The sequence below is a fragment of the Oryzias latipes genome, chromosome 24 (genome assembly GCF_002234675.1).
Source record: "Oryzias latipes chromosome 24, ASM223467v1".
Taxonomy (NCBI): Eukaryota; Metazoa; Chordata; class Actinopteri; order Beloniformes; family Adrianichthyidae; genus Oryzias; species Oryzias latipes.
Window position 1 is genome coordinate 8,623,444 of NC_019882.2, and position 16,032 is coordinate 8,639,475.

At 41.4% G+C, this 16,032-nt stretch overlaps 1 protein-coding gene across 3 annotated transcripts in view; it reads right to left on the reverse strand.

The window, feature by feature from the left end:
• Positions 1-16,032, reverse strand: part of grm1 (glutamate metabotropic receptor 1) — a 37,078-nt gene extending 21,046 nt beyond the window's left edge. The window contains exons 1-3 of one of the 3 annotated variants that reach the window (XM_004083597.4): positions 15,931-16,031; positions 14,475-15,291; positions 11,166-11,415 (exon numbers count right to left, since the gene is read on the reverse strand). In XM_004083597.4, coding sequence (XP_004083645.2) covers positions 11,166-11,415; positions 14,475-15,192 — 968 coding nt within the window. In that variant the 5' untranslated portion in view covers positions 15,193-15,291; positions 15,931-16,031. The other 2 variants (XM_020714524.1, XM_020714526.2) reach the window with 2 other exon arrangements.

Genomic DNA, 16,032 nt, shown 5'->3' on the forward strand with positions numbered 1-16,032 from the left:
TTACAAGCAAATTAGATTTGTAGATTATTTGAATTCATTTTCCTGAAATAAGATCTTTCGTAACCACTAGAAGTCAGACAAAAAAAGTCAAAATTCAGACTTAAAATAGAAATTGAGAAGAAAATGAAAAAGTTCAAAACTCAGTTATTACACATTTAACCCTTGTGCTATCTTAGATGACCCCACCCTTACTTTGATGTGTTCCCCCTACCCTGACAAAGGTGGATAAAGGTGAAAAGATTTCATGTAATCCATGAACACCAGTGAGGTTCACAAATCATTGGGGAAAAAAAAGTTCAGTGCACTGTCTAGTGGGTCTAGATGACCCAACTCCCAATATTTAAGTGTCTAGGATAGCACAAGGGTTACGTCAATGTTTGACTTTTTTTAAAAGATGAAAATGAGAAACATGAAAAAAAATATATATATTAATTTGGAGATTTTGGATGAATTTGAAATTCCAGATTTACAGAATAGAATATAATAAAGTAGGACTTTATTGATCCCACAAAAGGAAAATTACCTTAAAACATTTTAAAGATTACTTTTAAAACCTGAAATAGTAGGATCGGTATTTTCTAACAAAATAAAAACTGTTTCATTTTGATGTCACACCATTTCCAGATTAGTCATACTTTGGAGAAAGAAATTCAAACTTATCAAAGTTGTAACGTTTTTTTCAAGTTTTATACATAATTTAATCCAAAATTTGTTTTTAATCGTTTTATTTATTTACATTTATTTTAGGTTTCAATGTCCCTTAAAACCTGTCATAAAAACAAGTAATATTATAATAACAATTACTATTGCCTTAAACATAAAACAAATCCTGCATGCTTCATGCATTTACACACTAAGCATTTGTGCTCTGCAGTTACAGTTCTCAGATATGCTGTTTGTAGGATAACTGCTTGATGCTTACATTGTTTTCTGTTATTTGCAATAGTACAATACATAAGAGCATGTATCTCCTCCAAAAGCAGCAAAAGGTTTAGAGTCTAGAAATGGGCTGGCAGAGTCTCTGCTCAATTTTGACCAGTGCTGCCCAGAGCTGAAAAATATCATCTCTCTCTCATGTCTGCACAATTTCACTGCTGAATGGAGCAAATAGCCATTAGTATGCATGCGGCTGGCCCACACAGAAGGAATGTAGCCAGGCGAAGAACTGTCAATCAGTTTGTCATTGAGTGTTTGCAGCATTGGCGTTTAACTTTCCAGATTGTTGCAAGACCTACATTTTGGCCAAAACATCATTAAGCTTAAACTTAAATATGAGTGAGAAAGAAAACTATCCTCAAACCAAAGCACAGAATCAGAAAGCAATTATTCCCTTCTGGAGCATTAATGTCCAAAAGATAAGAAACAATTATTACATTTTCTCCCAGGTAAATGAGAAAAAAATCCTTTTTCGAGCTATTATAAGTGATACGATTACAATTAAAATTATAATAACCAGTAAAAGCTGCTGTAGGGTGCAAACTTATTTATTTATATTGGCTTTCATGTAACTTATTTGTATTAATATATTTTTTATTGGTTAAATTATGATCAGATCCTAGTAGTTACTCAGGTTGGGCATATTTCAAACAGACTGACAAACCTGCAAAATGATACATTTAGTGTTCATCTTATTTGGAATCACACAGAATTTGTTTTATTGCACAAATAAAAGAGAAATTATAGCGTTTGCATAAAGATTGACTTACTTCCTGGCTCTCAAAAAAGAAATCAAGAACAGTTTGAAACAGTTCAGGTTTGGGATCATCCTTGGTGACAGAAAGATTTAGGGGGAAAAAATTGGTTTATGATTAAAATCTCATTAATGCAGAAATTAAATTTTACATCTGATGTAAAAAGTGGAGAATTCCAGTGAAAATTTGAGAAACTTTGCCAATAAAGTTCTAGTTTACTTGTGAACTGTGAAACCTAGTGAGCTACAACTCTAAATGTCAAACCACCTTTAAGTCAAATGAAGGAAAATTTCAAGGCAAATTTTAGTCTGGGATTTATCTACATGTGATTTCAATCAAAATGAAGCAAGTTGTGTATTTTTCTTCATTTCTGATCTTAAGTTAAAGTCCCACTCTATTCATCTTTTGATCTATTTCAAAAGAATTCCCATGGCCTTTTCTATGATTATGCAGTTTTTAGCAAAAATCAAAATGATTGTCGTTTTCCAGGACATAGTTTCTGCAGAGCGGCAGGAGTTCATTAGAAATCAGCCTCTGAGTTGTGACTGTTGGCGTGGAGTAAACCCAACCTCTCTTCCCATCATCTATCTATTTACATACACTCTTCTACACTCTAATTTTCAGGCCCTCACAGTCTCAACCTAACTTTGTACAGTACAACAAGACTGGCGAGAAATATTTGAGCTATCCAGCAGTACAACTCAGACAAGGAAAACAAAGTCGTACAGAGATCTATTTGTCTAGTGGATTCAGCAGAATAAGGAGCTCAGAGATGCAACTTTAAGCGTAATTTTCTTTATATATGTCCCACATCATCAGAAAAATGCCACAAGAGCATGTTAGAAACACCATTTCCTATGGAGTGGGACTTTAAACGCTGTATTGCTTACAAACCCATAAATGCTAGAATGAGGTTAAAGTTGCGCATCAAGGATCTACCTTTTTATGGATTCATTTATATTTTATATGGAGAAAAGCTTCAGATAAAAAAAAAAATCAGCCTGCCAAGCAGCAGATCATATCAAAATTATCTGAAAGACAAGCTATTACATGTGATAAGATTCAAGATTCAAGATTCAAGATTCAAAGAGTTTATTGTCATGTGCACAGTAAAGAAACGGGTTTCCCTGCACAATGAAATTCTTTCTTTGCTGTCTGCTCCGAATGCCCAAAAGTATAGAGGAAACAAAAACAATTCACTCACATCATACACACAAAAACACAAGATGTCGAGTGGCTGTTGCAAAAGTGCAAATGTGCAAAAGTGACAGTGACAGTAGCAGCAATTAGGGTAAGCAAGGTGCAGTTTGTTTTTCCAGACTCCAGTCAGCTGTTAAGGAGTCTGATGGCAGAGGGAAAGAAAGAGTTCTTGAGTCTGGTGGTCCTGCACTTCACACTCCTGTACCTCCGTCCTGAGGGGAGGAGAGTGGACAGTCCTCGTTGCGGGTGGGTGGGGTCCTTGATGATGGAGGCAGCTCTCCTGCAGACCCTGCGTTTGTAGATGCTCTGCAGCGAGGGAAGAGGAGTCCTGGTGATCTTGGACGCAGTCTTTACCACTCTCTGCAGGCGTTTGCGGTCCGCAGCGGTAGAGCTGCCGTACCACACTGTGATGCCGCTGGTCAGGATGGACTCAACCATGCAGCTGTAGAAGTTGCTGAGGATCTTCGGGGACATGCCGAACCTCCTCAGCCTCCTCAGAAAGTACAGCCGCTGATGAGCCTTCTTCACCAGCTGTGACGTGTTTAGTGTCCAGGTGAGGTCCTGGCTGAGGTGGACCCCCAGATATCTGAAGCTGCTCACCCTCTCCACTTCCAGACCTCGGATAAGAAGCGGCTGATGAGGGTTCCTCCTCTCCTTCCTCATGTCCACTATCATCTCCTTTGTCTTGTCTGTGTTGAGGGTGAGGTTGTTGTCCTCACCCCATGTCACCAGACTGGCCACCTCCCTCCTGTAGGCTGCTTCGTCCCCGCCAGTGATGCGTCCTATCACAGCGGTGTCGTCTGCGAACTTTAGGATGATGTTGTCCTTGTGAGAGGCCCCACAGTCATGGGTGAACAGGGTGTAGAGGATTGGGCTGAGAACACAGCCCTGTGGTGTGCCAGTGTTTGTGATGATGCTGGCTGAAGTCCTGTTCCCTATTCTGACAGACTGAGGCCTGCCAGTCAAAAAGTCCAGGAGCCAGTCACAGATGATGGGATGTATTCCAAGGGAGAACAGTTTGTGGGTGAGCTTGTGGGGAACAACCGTGTTGAAAGCAGAACTGTAGTCAATAAAGAGCATCCTGATGTAGGAGTCTTTATTCTCCAGGTGTGAGAGGGAGGTGTGCAGTGCTGCAGCGATGGCGTCTGAGGTGGACCTGTTGGGCCGGTATGCGTACTGCAGGGGGTCTAGTGTGTCTGGAATGCTGCTCTGGATGTGGGTCAGCATCACCCTCTCAAAGCACTTCATAATGATCGGAGTGAGTGCTACTGGCCTGTAGTCATTCAGGCAGGTGGGAGGGCTCTTCTTGGGGAGGGGAACAATGGTTGTGGTCTTGAAGCAGGAGGGGACGACTCTTTGGCTGAGGGACAGGTTGAATATGGAGGTGAGAATGTCTGTCAGCTCGTTAGCACATGCTCTGAGGGCTCGTCCAGGAATGTTGTCCGGACCGGTTGCCTTGCGGGTGTTGATCCTCCTCAGGGCTTTGTTTACCTGGGCTGATGAGACGACTGGTGGGGGTGAGGGGGGTGTAATTGTCCAAGAGTATAATGGTCCCTCCGTGTGGGGGGTGGACGTCTCAAAGCGGGTGTAGAATGCATTGAGCTCGTCGGGCAGGCTGTCTGCAGCACTGATGGTGCTGGTGCTGCTTCTGTAGTCCGTGATGTGCTGTAGGCCCCTCCACATGCGGCCAGAGTCAGCAGTAGAATAGAAGCCATCCAGCTTCTCTCTGTACTGCCTCTTTGCTGCTGTGATGGCCTTCCTCAGGCCGTACTTCGCAGCTTTGTACTCGGACTCATTGCCAGATGTAAATGCAGTGGAGCGAGCACGCAGCATGTGACGTACATGGCTGTTTATCCAGGGCTTCTGATTAGGAAACTTCCTGACTTGGATGGTGGGCACAATGTTCTCCACACAAGTGCTGATGTATCCAGTCACATAGTCAGCATAATCCTGTATGCTGAGAGCTAAGACAACCTGTTTCCACAGCTGCTTCCTCCCAATCTGTATTCTCCTACACCTCTCATTTTCTTTTCTTTCGCTCGATTTTGTTTTTCTTTCATTGGTTACTCACGAAAAGCTTTCATCTTACACTGTACAGACCACATCTTGATCTGACACTTCATCTTCAGATACTTTTGAGCACCAGCCAGCTGCCCGTTTGTCAAAAAAACGAGTTTGTAATTATTAAGCCAGATGAGTTTTTGTCAGCCATTGGATCATGACTGAAATGTACCTAAAAAAGACTTGCATGCTGTAGCAGCGTGGATAATCTTCACAGCATGCCTCATGAGTGTGTGGAATCAAAACAGTTTTTTTCTGTTTCAAGAGGAGTGTTTGCAGCACTACTGAAAGGGGAAAGCGGATTGGTTGAATCACAGCTGACAACAGGGACTCAGAGGGAATTCAGAAAAAAGAAGAAAAAAAATCTCTGACTCTCAACAGCGGGTTAGAGTGGAAGTAAAGTGTTGAAGTGATGCAGAGCCGAGTCTGCAGATAAGGGGGGAAGTGGGTCGAGCACGCCGCTGCACCCGGTCCTTGTCTGGAGAGCATGTTGGCCGCACAGCAGAAACAAAGCCTCTCAGGCCCAAATCGCTCATAGTTTATACAACAAGAAAAAAACCTTTGACACAATCTTGTGTTTGGTTTCACCAGAACTACATTTGTCTTACAACAGTTTTTATTTTTTAGCGTAAGTGTTATCACAAAGCTTTATTGGTAGTATGTTTTATATTGAGCCAGGTATTTCATAACTGAATTTCTCTTCAAATATAAATCTGACAGACACTACAATATTTATTGATCTGTCTTAATATGCAACAGATCCTAGGTGACTTCTCATTTGTAATCTATAGGATTTAATGTGCTGTCAGACCACCTTTTCAGTTTGTCTGAAAGGCTTTCCACAGCTTCAGGAGCACTTATGGGAATGTCTGACCCTCTCTGGAGAAACTCATTTGTGAGGTCTGACTCTGACATTGGAATGAAGGCTAAGCTCGGAGTCTTCACTCTAATTCCTTCCAAAGGTGTTCTGTCAGGTTGAAATCAGGACTTTGTGCGTGTCAGTCAAGTTGTTTCTGACCAAACTAGCTCCTCCATGCCTTTATGGTCTTTGGCTGAATTTGAATGTCTTCCCTACCCTCTGGCTACTCCCTATTGCTCCATAAGGCTATTTGAACCTAAAGCAAGTATTTTTTAAGGAGGACATGTAGCGACTTTGGGCTGACTATCCCTCCCCCGGTAGGGTGATCTGTGTTTCTTCACATGGGTGTGCTCAGAGGCACAGACGTTTACACTTAAATGTAAGTAGTGAGGCTATGTTTTTGTGTTTGTGTTGTTCCCTTCATCTGGATGTCCCCACTGCTCCCCATAGTGACGAGGCGAGCAGTGGGGACATCCAGATGAAGGGAGGAGGAGGAGGATCTGAGGGTACGGGTGAGTGTGGCGACATGAACAAGATCTGATAGATATGAGGGAGCAAGGTTGTGGATGGATTTAAAAGTCAGGAGAAGTATTTTGGATGTAATTCAGTGTGTGAACGGTAGCCATTGGAGCTGCTGCAGAACAGGTGTGATGTGTTGGATGGAAGGTGTTTGAGTGATAATTCTGGCAGCTGAGTTTTGAACAAATTGTAGTTTTCATAGAGTTATTTGTGGTAAACCAAAAAGAAGGGAGTTGCAGTAATCCAGGTGGGAAGTGACAAGAATGTGCACCAGGATGGCAGTGGAATGAGGTCTGAGTGAAGGGCAAAGATGACGGATGCTGCGAAGGTCCAAATAGGCAGACCAGGTGATGCTATTGTGTGAAGTGAAGAGAGGGCGCTATCGAAAATGACACCCAGACTCTTAACCTGAGGTGAGGGGGAAATGGAGGAGCTTTCAAATGGAATGGAAGAGTTCTGGATGCTGTTTATATAAATATATGAAAGACTTGGTGACATAATTCAGTCTGGGCAAAAACTGCAATTATTCATTTCTCCTCCGTGATCAATCAACATCTGGGACTTCCACGAATTAAAAGGGACGACATCCATACGCCAATACCAAATTCGAGTCCCTAATTGGTCAAATTTGAACCAGGTATGAGATTACAATGCACGTTCAATAGCCACATATTTATACATACAGCCCAAAAACAGTCATAAAAACTTTCATAGCTACTGATGAACAGGTGAGTTTTGAACGCGGAAGCCCAAATTGCATGTTTCCATGGAATTTGCCGCTGGAACGCTCATTGAGGATGGTGTGGACGTTGTAACACTGACAGTTTGGGTGTTGAGCCTTTTAAATGGCACCATATTTTTAGGCTTTATGAACCTATAGAAGTGATTAAGAGATCTAAATTCAGTTATTAAAGTGGTTAAGTAATAATACACTGAAGTGATAAATGTCTTTGTCAATGTGGAGAAACGTGAATTGGATTTTTAAGTTTTAAAATAATGAATGTTCAAAGTTATACTGTTAAAAACATGTTGAAAACAGTCCTAAACTGATGTCTTATCAAATATTTTGGGTTCAACTTTCTTTTGAGATATTGCACTAAATACGGATTTAATGCATTTAAAAAAGATGCTTTGACCTCATTTTTATTAAGGATTGGAAATCCGTTTATCTTTATATTAGTCCTTTTTCTTCTTTAGGCTAAATTTCATTGTTAACCTTTCTAAAAGAAAGTTTTAAATTCAGTCTTTGCAGAAAGAAACTCCACTGTGACATCAATCTTCATGGAAAAACCGTTTGCAAGCAGTTATTTATTGTTTTTAGGCTAAAACTGCTGGAGCTATGCTTACCCATAGATATAAGTCATTAGTCATTTTGTTGCAACATTCAGCAATTAATTGTTTAGTTTTCTGTCTGATGCTGCAACTGAATTGGTGTTAGAAAATGGCCTTGGGGGGCTTTTATGCTGAAATGGTTGCAACTGCAAACAATGCAGGTGAGAGCAGCAAAAGTGACAAAAAACGGAGGCGTTTTGTGACTTTCTCGTCTCTCCTGGGAACAATAGTCTGATTTGCTTTCTTTAGGAAATTACTGGGCTGCAGGTTTTTAGAAAAGTCAAAGAGATTTCTGATTACTTGACTCAAACATCTCTGAGCCATCTTCACTTGTTTTTAAAAGTCATTTTCTTACAACACCCTTCATAGCTTTCATTATTCATTTTGAATGGGACTTTATAGTCCACAAGCCATCTTTTTTGTCTGCATGCTGATGCAGAAGGATGCAGTGCAGCCAGGAAGTTGCATGTGTGCACAGTTTTGTGCCTGCCAGCTTCATTCAGTCACACACATGACATGGTATCTCTGTTGGCCCAGATTCAGTGAGTTCACAAACCCTTACAGAAAAATATGGAGTCACTATGAGAAGATGATTTTTGGTTAGGAAAACGGTTTCAAAAATGAGGACACAAACCCATTGTTATGTAGTTTATCTCACTTTTGTTGATTTTTTTTCCCCCAACATAACCACACATCAGGAAAAATGCCACAAAATCCTGTGTCTTACTGGACATGCATTGTCCTTTCTACGATGATTTTTGGTCAACAAACGATGGTTTTATTTTCCACCAACAGGCTTTATCCCATATTTTTCCCTCTCTTCCTTTTTTCTTTGACCCAGAAGCGTTTTTTTCTACCCATGGAGATTTCCACCAAAGCTAAAAAAGACACACTTTTCCCAGTCCCATAGAGGATAAAGAAAAGGAGAGGTATGGGAAGGAGTGCAGCCAATCCCAGAACGCCCTGACGATAGATAATTTAAAAGGCACTTGAAAGGACACTCCCCCTCCAAGAGGGGGAGTGTTTTTAGGCTTACAATAGCCTAAAAAACAGAAATGCTCTTTTGAGGGTAAAGACCATGACTTCTTAAAAAATATTGGTGCCACGTTACATGAAATTACTGGATGACAACAAAGACTTTTTGTGCATAAATGATAGACATTGTAAAAACAAGGAAAAGTGCCCTAACAGCATCCACTGTTATTAGTATGTAACTAAATACACCAACTGGTGCAGCTCGGACACATCCTCAGTGATGAACCCAGGGTCTTGGGGTGTTTCGGGTCTTAGATCATCATACACCCTCACCTGGGCGACCCAGCCGGCGGTGATCAGTCCCCAGCTTGTGTCCGAGCAGCGCTACACCACGAATCTGCCCTCTTGATCCACAGCCACCTAGGGGCTCTTTCTGCTGCCTCACTGATGGTTTTGGTGGCTTTTCTCTCCTGCAACCCTCGAATACCCAGGAGCTTGAGTACTCTGTGCATGGATTGCCCTGGGAAACCCCTGCAGCCCACTTCAAATGGCTCACAACGTGCCCTCCAGCCACTCATCTTACAGGCTTCCACCAGTTCCAAGTATCTGGCTCTCTTCCGCTCGTTGGCCTCGCACATCCGATCTTCCCAGGGTACTGTAAGTTCCAGCAGCACCACTTGCTTTGTGGCGTCTTATGTTAAAACCAGGTCTGGCCTGAGGGAAGTCTCTGCGATGTGCTCTGGAAACTTAAGCTTTCTCCCCAGGTCCACTTGTAATTTCCAGTTACGAGCGGATGCTAGCAGCCCAGTTGAGATCTTACGCTCTGCTTGTGGTTTCTCTCCTGCCCTGACAAAAGCAATATTGCACTTCTCTGGGAGCTGGTGTTTGCTTAGTTGAATTCCTGTGCAGATGGTGGCAGCCACTGCCCTCAAAACCTGGTCATGACGCCATGTATACCTTCCTTCTCCCAAGGCCCTAGGGCAGCAGCTCAGAACATGCTCCAGGGTGCCTATTGCCTGGCACAATGTGCAAGCCGGTGATTCAACTAATCTCCAACAGTGCAGGTTGGATGGGCTTGGAAGTACATCGTAGACCGACTGGATCAGAAACTTGAGTCTGGCTGGTTCTGACTTCCACAGTTCTGACCATGTGATCTTGCGGGTCGAAGCATTTTCCCATCTCGTCCATGAGTCATATTTGAAGCTTTTTAGTCTTTTAACTTGTTTATGTTTAAGATCACTATAAATGTATTTTTTGGTTTTCAATAAAAAAAATAGTAAAAAAGATTTTGAAAAATTCCTACTGCTAATACTTGTTAACTGAAAACATGAAAAGTTTTCAGAAGTTTTACCTTGATTGTTTACAATGATGTAGGAATTGATGCAGACACACCATTAGTATAGTTTTCCTTTCATTTTCAGCGTAAAGGTTTCAAAAAGGGTTGTTGTTTTTTTTGTTGCTTTGAAATTTTTGATTTAAAAGAGTTATAACACATCATTATGATACCCCTTTGAAGTAATCGTTAGAATAGTTAAGTTGAGGATCGCCTGTTTTTTTAATGCAGTTTTCACACAGTCATGACCTTGTCTTTTGTTAGTTTATTGGATTTATACTTTTAATTTTTGTGATGAAACAAAAACAGTTTGATGTCAGTTTTTGTGAAAAATTACATTTACTACTCGAATTTGAGTTTTTTTCTACAATTTCAGGTTCATTATAGAATAGTTGTGTAATATAATGAAAACTATATCTGTAAAAAGATATCAAGGATTGCCATAAGAAAAGTTTATAAATGATTAGAGAAAATTAAGTAGTAAAAAAAAACCTAAAGCGGGCCCAGACTACTAAGAGTTAACACCACTGACAAATTGCTAATAGCAATTTTATTTTCAATTGATTATTTTCATGATAAACTATAAGCAGCAATAGTTTATGTATGATTTAACCCCTGATTATGACTTTGTTGTGAAAGAAAATCTGAATGTTTACATTAATACATTAAAGAAGGACAGGGTTATACGGTTTGGCCTCTTATGGCCAGACTAAGAGTTAAGCACAGAAAAAATTTGGATGCGTGAAAATCTTAATTACTGATGGTTTAGGGCAGATTCAGTATTCATGAGCGTGTGCAACAAATTCAACTTCAGCTTTCTAATGACTAAGATTACAAGTATGTCACACACTCATTCAGTGCTGAGTAAAGAGGGAGAAGATCATTTTCAGCAGGGAGGGGGATGTAATCACCACAAAGGGATGACGAAGTATCGGTAAGTATGGTCTTAATGTGGTCTGATCTGTTAATGCAGAGGTGAATGTACAGTACAAACGTAAAGAAGCATTGATTGGCTGTCGAGGTTTGCGTCTGTGACAAAAATACCAATTGTTTGATCTTGCAAAACACTGGTATTCAGTGCAGTTGGTGTGTGGTCTTCTTGGTTGCCTTGGAGACGTACATCTCAGCATCCAAAAATCTCTTTTTCTTTTAACCCGGTCTGCAGGAAGGATCTGAAATGTGGTAAAAGACATACCTGCCAACGAGGAGGAACTCTCCATGCACCCCGAGCCGCCTCATGGCCATGAGGAGACCGCGAACAGTCATGCCTTCACAGAAACACACCACCACACGAGCTTTGGGGAGACGTTCTCGTAATTTCCTCAAAAGGCGATCAAAGTGCTTCTCGCCTGCATTGCTGTAGATTTTGTCAGAGTGGGCGATGCACAGGCCTTCCTGAGAGGCCAGCTCCTTAAAGGCCTCCATGCCACTCTCCCCGTAGTTTCCTGAAGGCGATAAGAAGATTAAACAATGAGATTATTTTATTCCTTCATTTACAATAAAGAATCTCAAAGAAATGTTTGGAAAACAGTCGTTTCAGATGTAGAAACTGATCAAATGCCTTGTCTCTTAAGCATGAAGCCTTAGATGTGTGCTTATTACTAAAATGGAAAATCAATGTTATGCTTAAAGCCCGCCTCATAGCAGTCGTCCACGCCATCAAGGCTTGACTGAAGCTCTGATCCGCTGGTAATGAGTGTCACAGAGTTTGCTGGCTCCTGATTACAATCACACTCAAAGAGAGTGAAGATGTCTGTCCTTGTTTTGGTTCAAACTGCAACAATCAAGAATGACTCAAAGCCGTTCGAGTCTAAATCTTCCACGTGGACGGACGGCAGTGGCACAGCGTGGATTTGATACATGAAAACATGCGGCTCCTCAGTTTGAGAGGTGGATTACACAGACAATCCGTGCTGGAACACGTCTTTGTGTTTGTCAGAGCGAAATTAGAAGCAAAATCTAAAAACATTCATTTCACGATTGCTGCGATGGGAGGCCATCTTCACGAGAGCACTCACAGCCCTCAGATAATCTATTTGAGAACGACATGGCTTTAGAAAACAAGAAGAAGAGCAGCTGAAATAGACATCCCTGCATTGCATTTATTCCAGCACACAATGGGCCCATGTGTTGCTTCTTCAATAGTCCTTTGATAATCATTTCAATTGCTTCTTTTCAGTGTCCCACTAGTTCATGAACATAATGATATCCAATTATTTTACTCTTCCTCTGGGCTGCGAGACGGGTGGGCTGTGATGCATTTGTTCACACCCCATATGACCATCAAAAATGCAGACGGAGCATTTTCTCCACACAGATGATAATCAAAACAGGTAATTTATGCAATTTCAGAGCCTTAGCTGTTGCCATGGGCAACAAGCTGCATTTATAACTCTTCTAGAGTGGAAGAGAGGGATTACTTGTGGGCTTAAACCAGTCGTGACCACAGATTCAGATAAAACTAAGCTTCACACAAAGTTAAGGCAAGTTAAGGCAACATAAGATTTTTTCCAGATTTCTTAGCAAAAGAACAATGTATGCATAAAAGTTGCACAGAAAACACGAGGATTTATGTCTGAAACCGACCGAGCAATATTGCTTGAAACCAAATTTCCCCACACCTGCATAGTCAGTCACTGCTTTTTAGGTGTGACTAGGCTCCCATACGTAGGTCAAACATATGACAGCACCTAGTTCTACCCTCCAGTACACATCCCTAATCTCCTCTCTGGTTCTATCACATTGCAGCCCAATATTAAACTACGTTAATTGTTTTCAAAGATGTAAATGACCATTTATAATAACTAGTTACTTAACGAATCATTTATAAACATTTATTCATTAAGTTATAAACAATTGGGTCAAAGGCAGTTAGTTGGTGGTTTGTTAGGGATTTATAATTTGCCTTATCAATGGTAATAGCTCATGAACAATCTGTTAGTAAATGGCTCACTAACTCATTAGCAAGCAAACTGTAAATTAATCCTTTAATACTAATAGCTCATGAACAAACTGTTAGTAAATTAAGTAGATAATTTTAACAGCTTGTTCTTGAACTATTAACAATTAATAATGCACATTTATAAATCCTTAACAAACTATTGACTGTTATTAAACAAGTCGCTTATAACTCATGCACTGTTTATTAATGATTTCGTAACTGTTATTAGGTATTACTAAGATGCAATATCCTGTTGCTTCAAAAAAGGAGAGCAGATGGGGAAGGATTGTGTGTGGTGGTGGGGGGTCTTGGGAAATGTCGGTTGTTGTCGGTCAATCGTACTTTGGAGGTACATCACTGGCTGTGTTTCACCAACACTTTAATAAAAAGCATCGTCTCCTGTAGAGCACTATAATCCACGATGACATCATTAGGCTGCACAAATATAGGAGAAAGTCCTCGGGCAGAAAAGGAGCCAATAGTGGTTTAACATGATCGGATTTCAATGTTTTCTTGAAATGTGATGCGTTTCAAGAGTATTTTTTATTGAATTTTGAGTAATCACACAACACTTTGGCCTTGACTTCTTCACCTAACCTGTCTTTTCAACATAAACCTGTTTTAAATGAACTTCTGATGACCGTGAAACAATATATTTTTTATTTATTTAAACTTGTTAAAGGTGTTACAATCCAACCAGATTAATCTGGCTGAGGCAAGTTGTTAATCAAATTGACTTACACCAACATAAAAACAATGTCAAAACAGTTAAATCAATCTTGGAAAATACCATTTGGATTGAGACGTGGTATATTTATTTTTTTGTTATACCGTTAAAATGACCAAGTGTCATCACAGCAGACAACACACATGTGATATCAGTAAAAAAAACATCAACCATCATTCCATTCCAATGTGTGGAAACACTGAATTTTGCAAAGACATGTGACCATACAGTGTGCTAAAATGTTCTAATAATGTTCTGTTTGTGTTATTTTGACGTGGTGGAGCAACAGTAGGGTGAACTTTATGGAACTTAAATGTAAATGGATTTGACATAAATTCTTGTTTATTTGTTTGTTTGTACACATATTTAATTTACACTTGATTATCTTGCAAGAAATACAAATAATGTGGAAAACTTCACCTGCAGTATTTATCTCTGAGTCACACGGGTTACATTTTTGGCTGAAGATGTCCTGGATGGATTTTAGCTCAGTGAATCAGATTGACTGGGATCATTCAAAAAGAAACAATATCGATAGCAAGCTAAATTTAAAATATGATTCAAATCACTAGAATGAGTCATTACACTTGTGGTAAATTCCCTTTCAAAGACAAACATTAAAAAAAGAGCCATTGTTGATAAAGTGAACATTAGAAACCTGTTAGATCCCACATGACAGTGTTCTGCAGCAGGAACAGCAGTTTTAGTTTCTGTCTCAACCGCTTTAGAAAATCAAAGGAAAACGTGTCACAATAAAAGATGATTTGGTTCATTATTAGATATGATATGTTCTGCTGTGATGGGCTTTAAGTAATGAAGGATCAGGAATGGCTCACCTTCAGTGTGGACCGCAGACACGTAGGTCCAGTTGTAACGTTTGACAATGTCCAGCATGGCCCGGGCCTGCAGGGTGTCGGAAGGAACCACCCTGAGGAAGTACTTGTATAAAGTCTTATCACTCAGATCAATGCTAGTGGCAGAGTAAGCAATCTGTGGGATGTTGAACAGCTGTAGCAGGTTCTGAACCTGAATGGCCACTGAGCTGGATCCGGGTCCAATCACTCCAGCAATGGGTTTCTTGGAAGGTGGTGGATGGTTCGATGGGGTTCCATCAATACACCACTTGGAACCGTCCTTGTCATCTCGAATGGAGATGAGGGAGTCCCTGATAAACTCGATGCTCTGCTCCAGGGCAACAGAAGAGTGCCAGCAGGAGTCCCGGATCTCACAGCCAAGGCTGATATTGGGGAGCAGGTTCGGGTCTGCGTTGATCCGGTCCAGCGTATGGAACATGGCCTCCACCCGCTGGATCCCGTACTGCTCCCGAACGTCCCCGCACTTCCGCTCTGCCACCTTCTCCGCGGAGGGCTGGTGGTGGACGGAGAAGAGCGCGCCGATAATCACGTCTCCATCCATGCGAGCCACGGAGCGGGACGCCGCACGGGGCACAACGGAGCGCTCCGAGATACTGCTGCTGTGGGAGAACACGAGGACGCGGAGGAGGCACGCGTGGAGACACAGCAGAGCGAGGGGACACATATTTACGCGTGCCATGGTGTTTCGTAAAGCCTCTCCAGCTGAACAGGCATATTATCTGCCGTTCATCCCATACATGGCCTGCGAGCACGACTGCAGAGGGGGACCAACACGCACCTGCAGACAAGGAGAGAAGCAGATGTGATGTGGAAGCTGGAAGGAAGGCCAGATGTTCAAAACGTGCGTGTGGGCTTTGTACGCATGCTCTTTTTCCAACAACACCCCGTTTCGCGCTCCCTATAGCTGCCAGCTGTCCTCTTGCCTTTTCAGCCGCATCAATGCCTACTACTCTAAACAAATAATTAATCATTACCTTTAAATTCAGACAAAAAAAATACGATAAATTGCTTCAAAATGTTTGAGATGCCGAGTCCGCTGCCCATTGAGAAAATTCGGACATGTTTCAGCACCTCGGACAGCGCCAAAAAATCCACGCAACTGTTGTCTGAACTCCTCATTTTCTAACAGTCAAAATTCAATCGACATAACATCTAGATTAAAAACATTTCCCATGTTGGCTTTATTACGACAAGAAGAGCATTCTTTTCTAGACTCTCCTCAATCTGGTCAACCCTGCAATGAACCATCGTTCAACAGCATGCACAACAATCAATCAGATAAGAGTTATAACGCTCATAACTGGATCAATCATCAATTCATGAAAGAATTCCCGCAGATTAAACATCTCAGTACATATGTGGATCTCCGTCGGGCGTCCGCGTGCGCACAGCCTGCTCGGTCGGTGTTCAAACTTACCTGAATCCTGGAGACATGTGTCGTCTGTCTTCTGCGTGCTCTTACTTCAGTTCGTGCGTCTCTGCTACGCGCGCTCCCTCAGATCTGACAGGGAAAACAGAC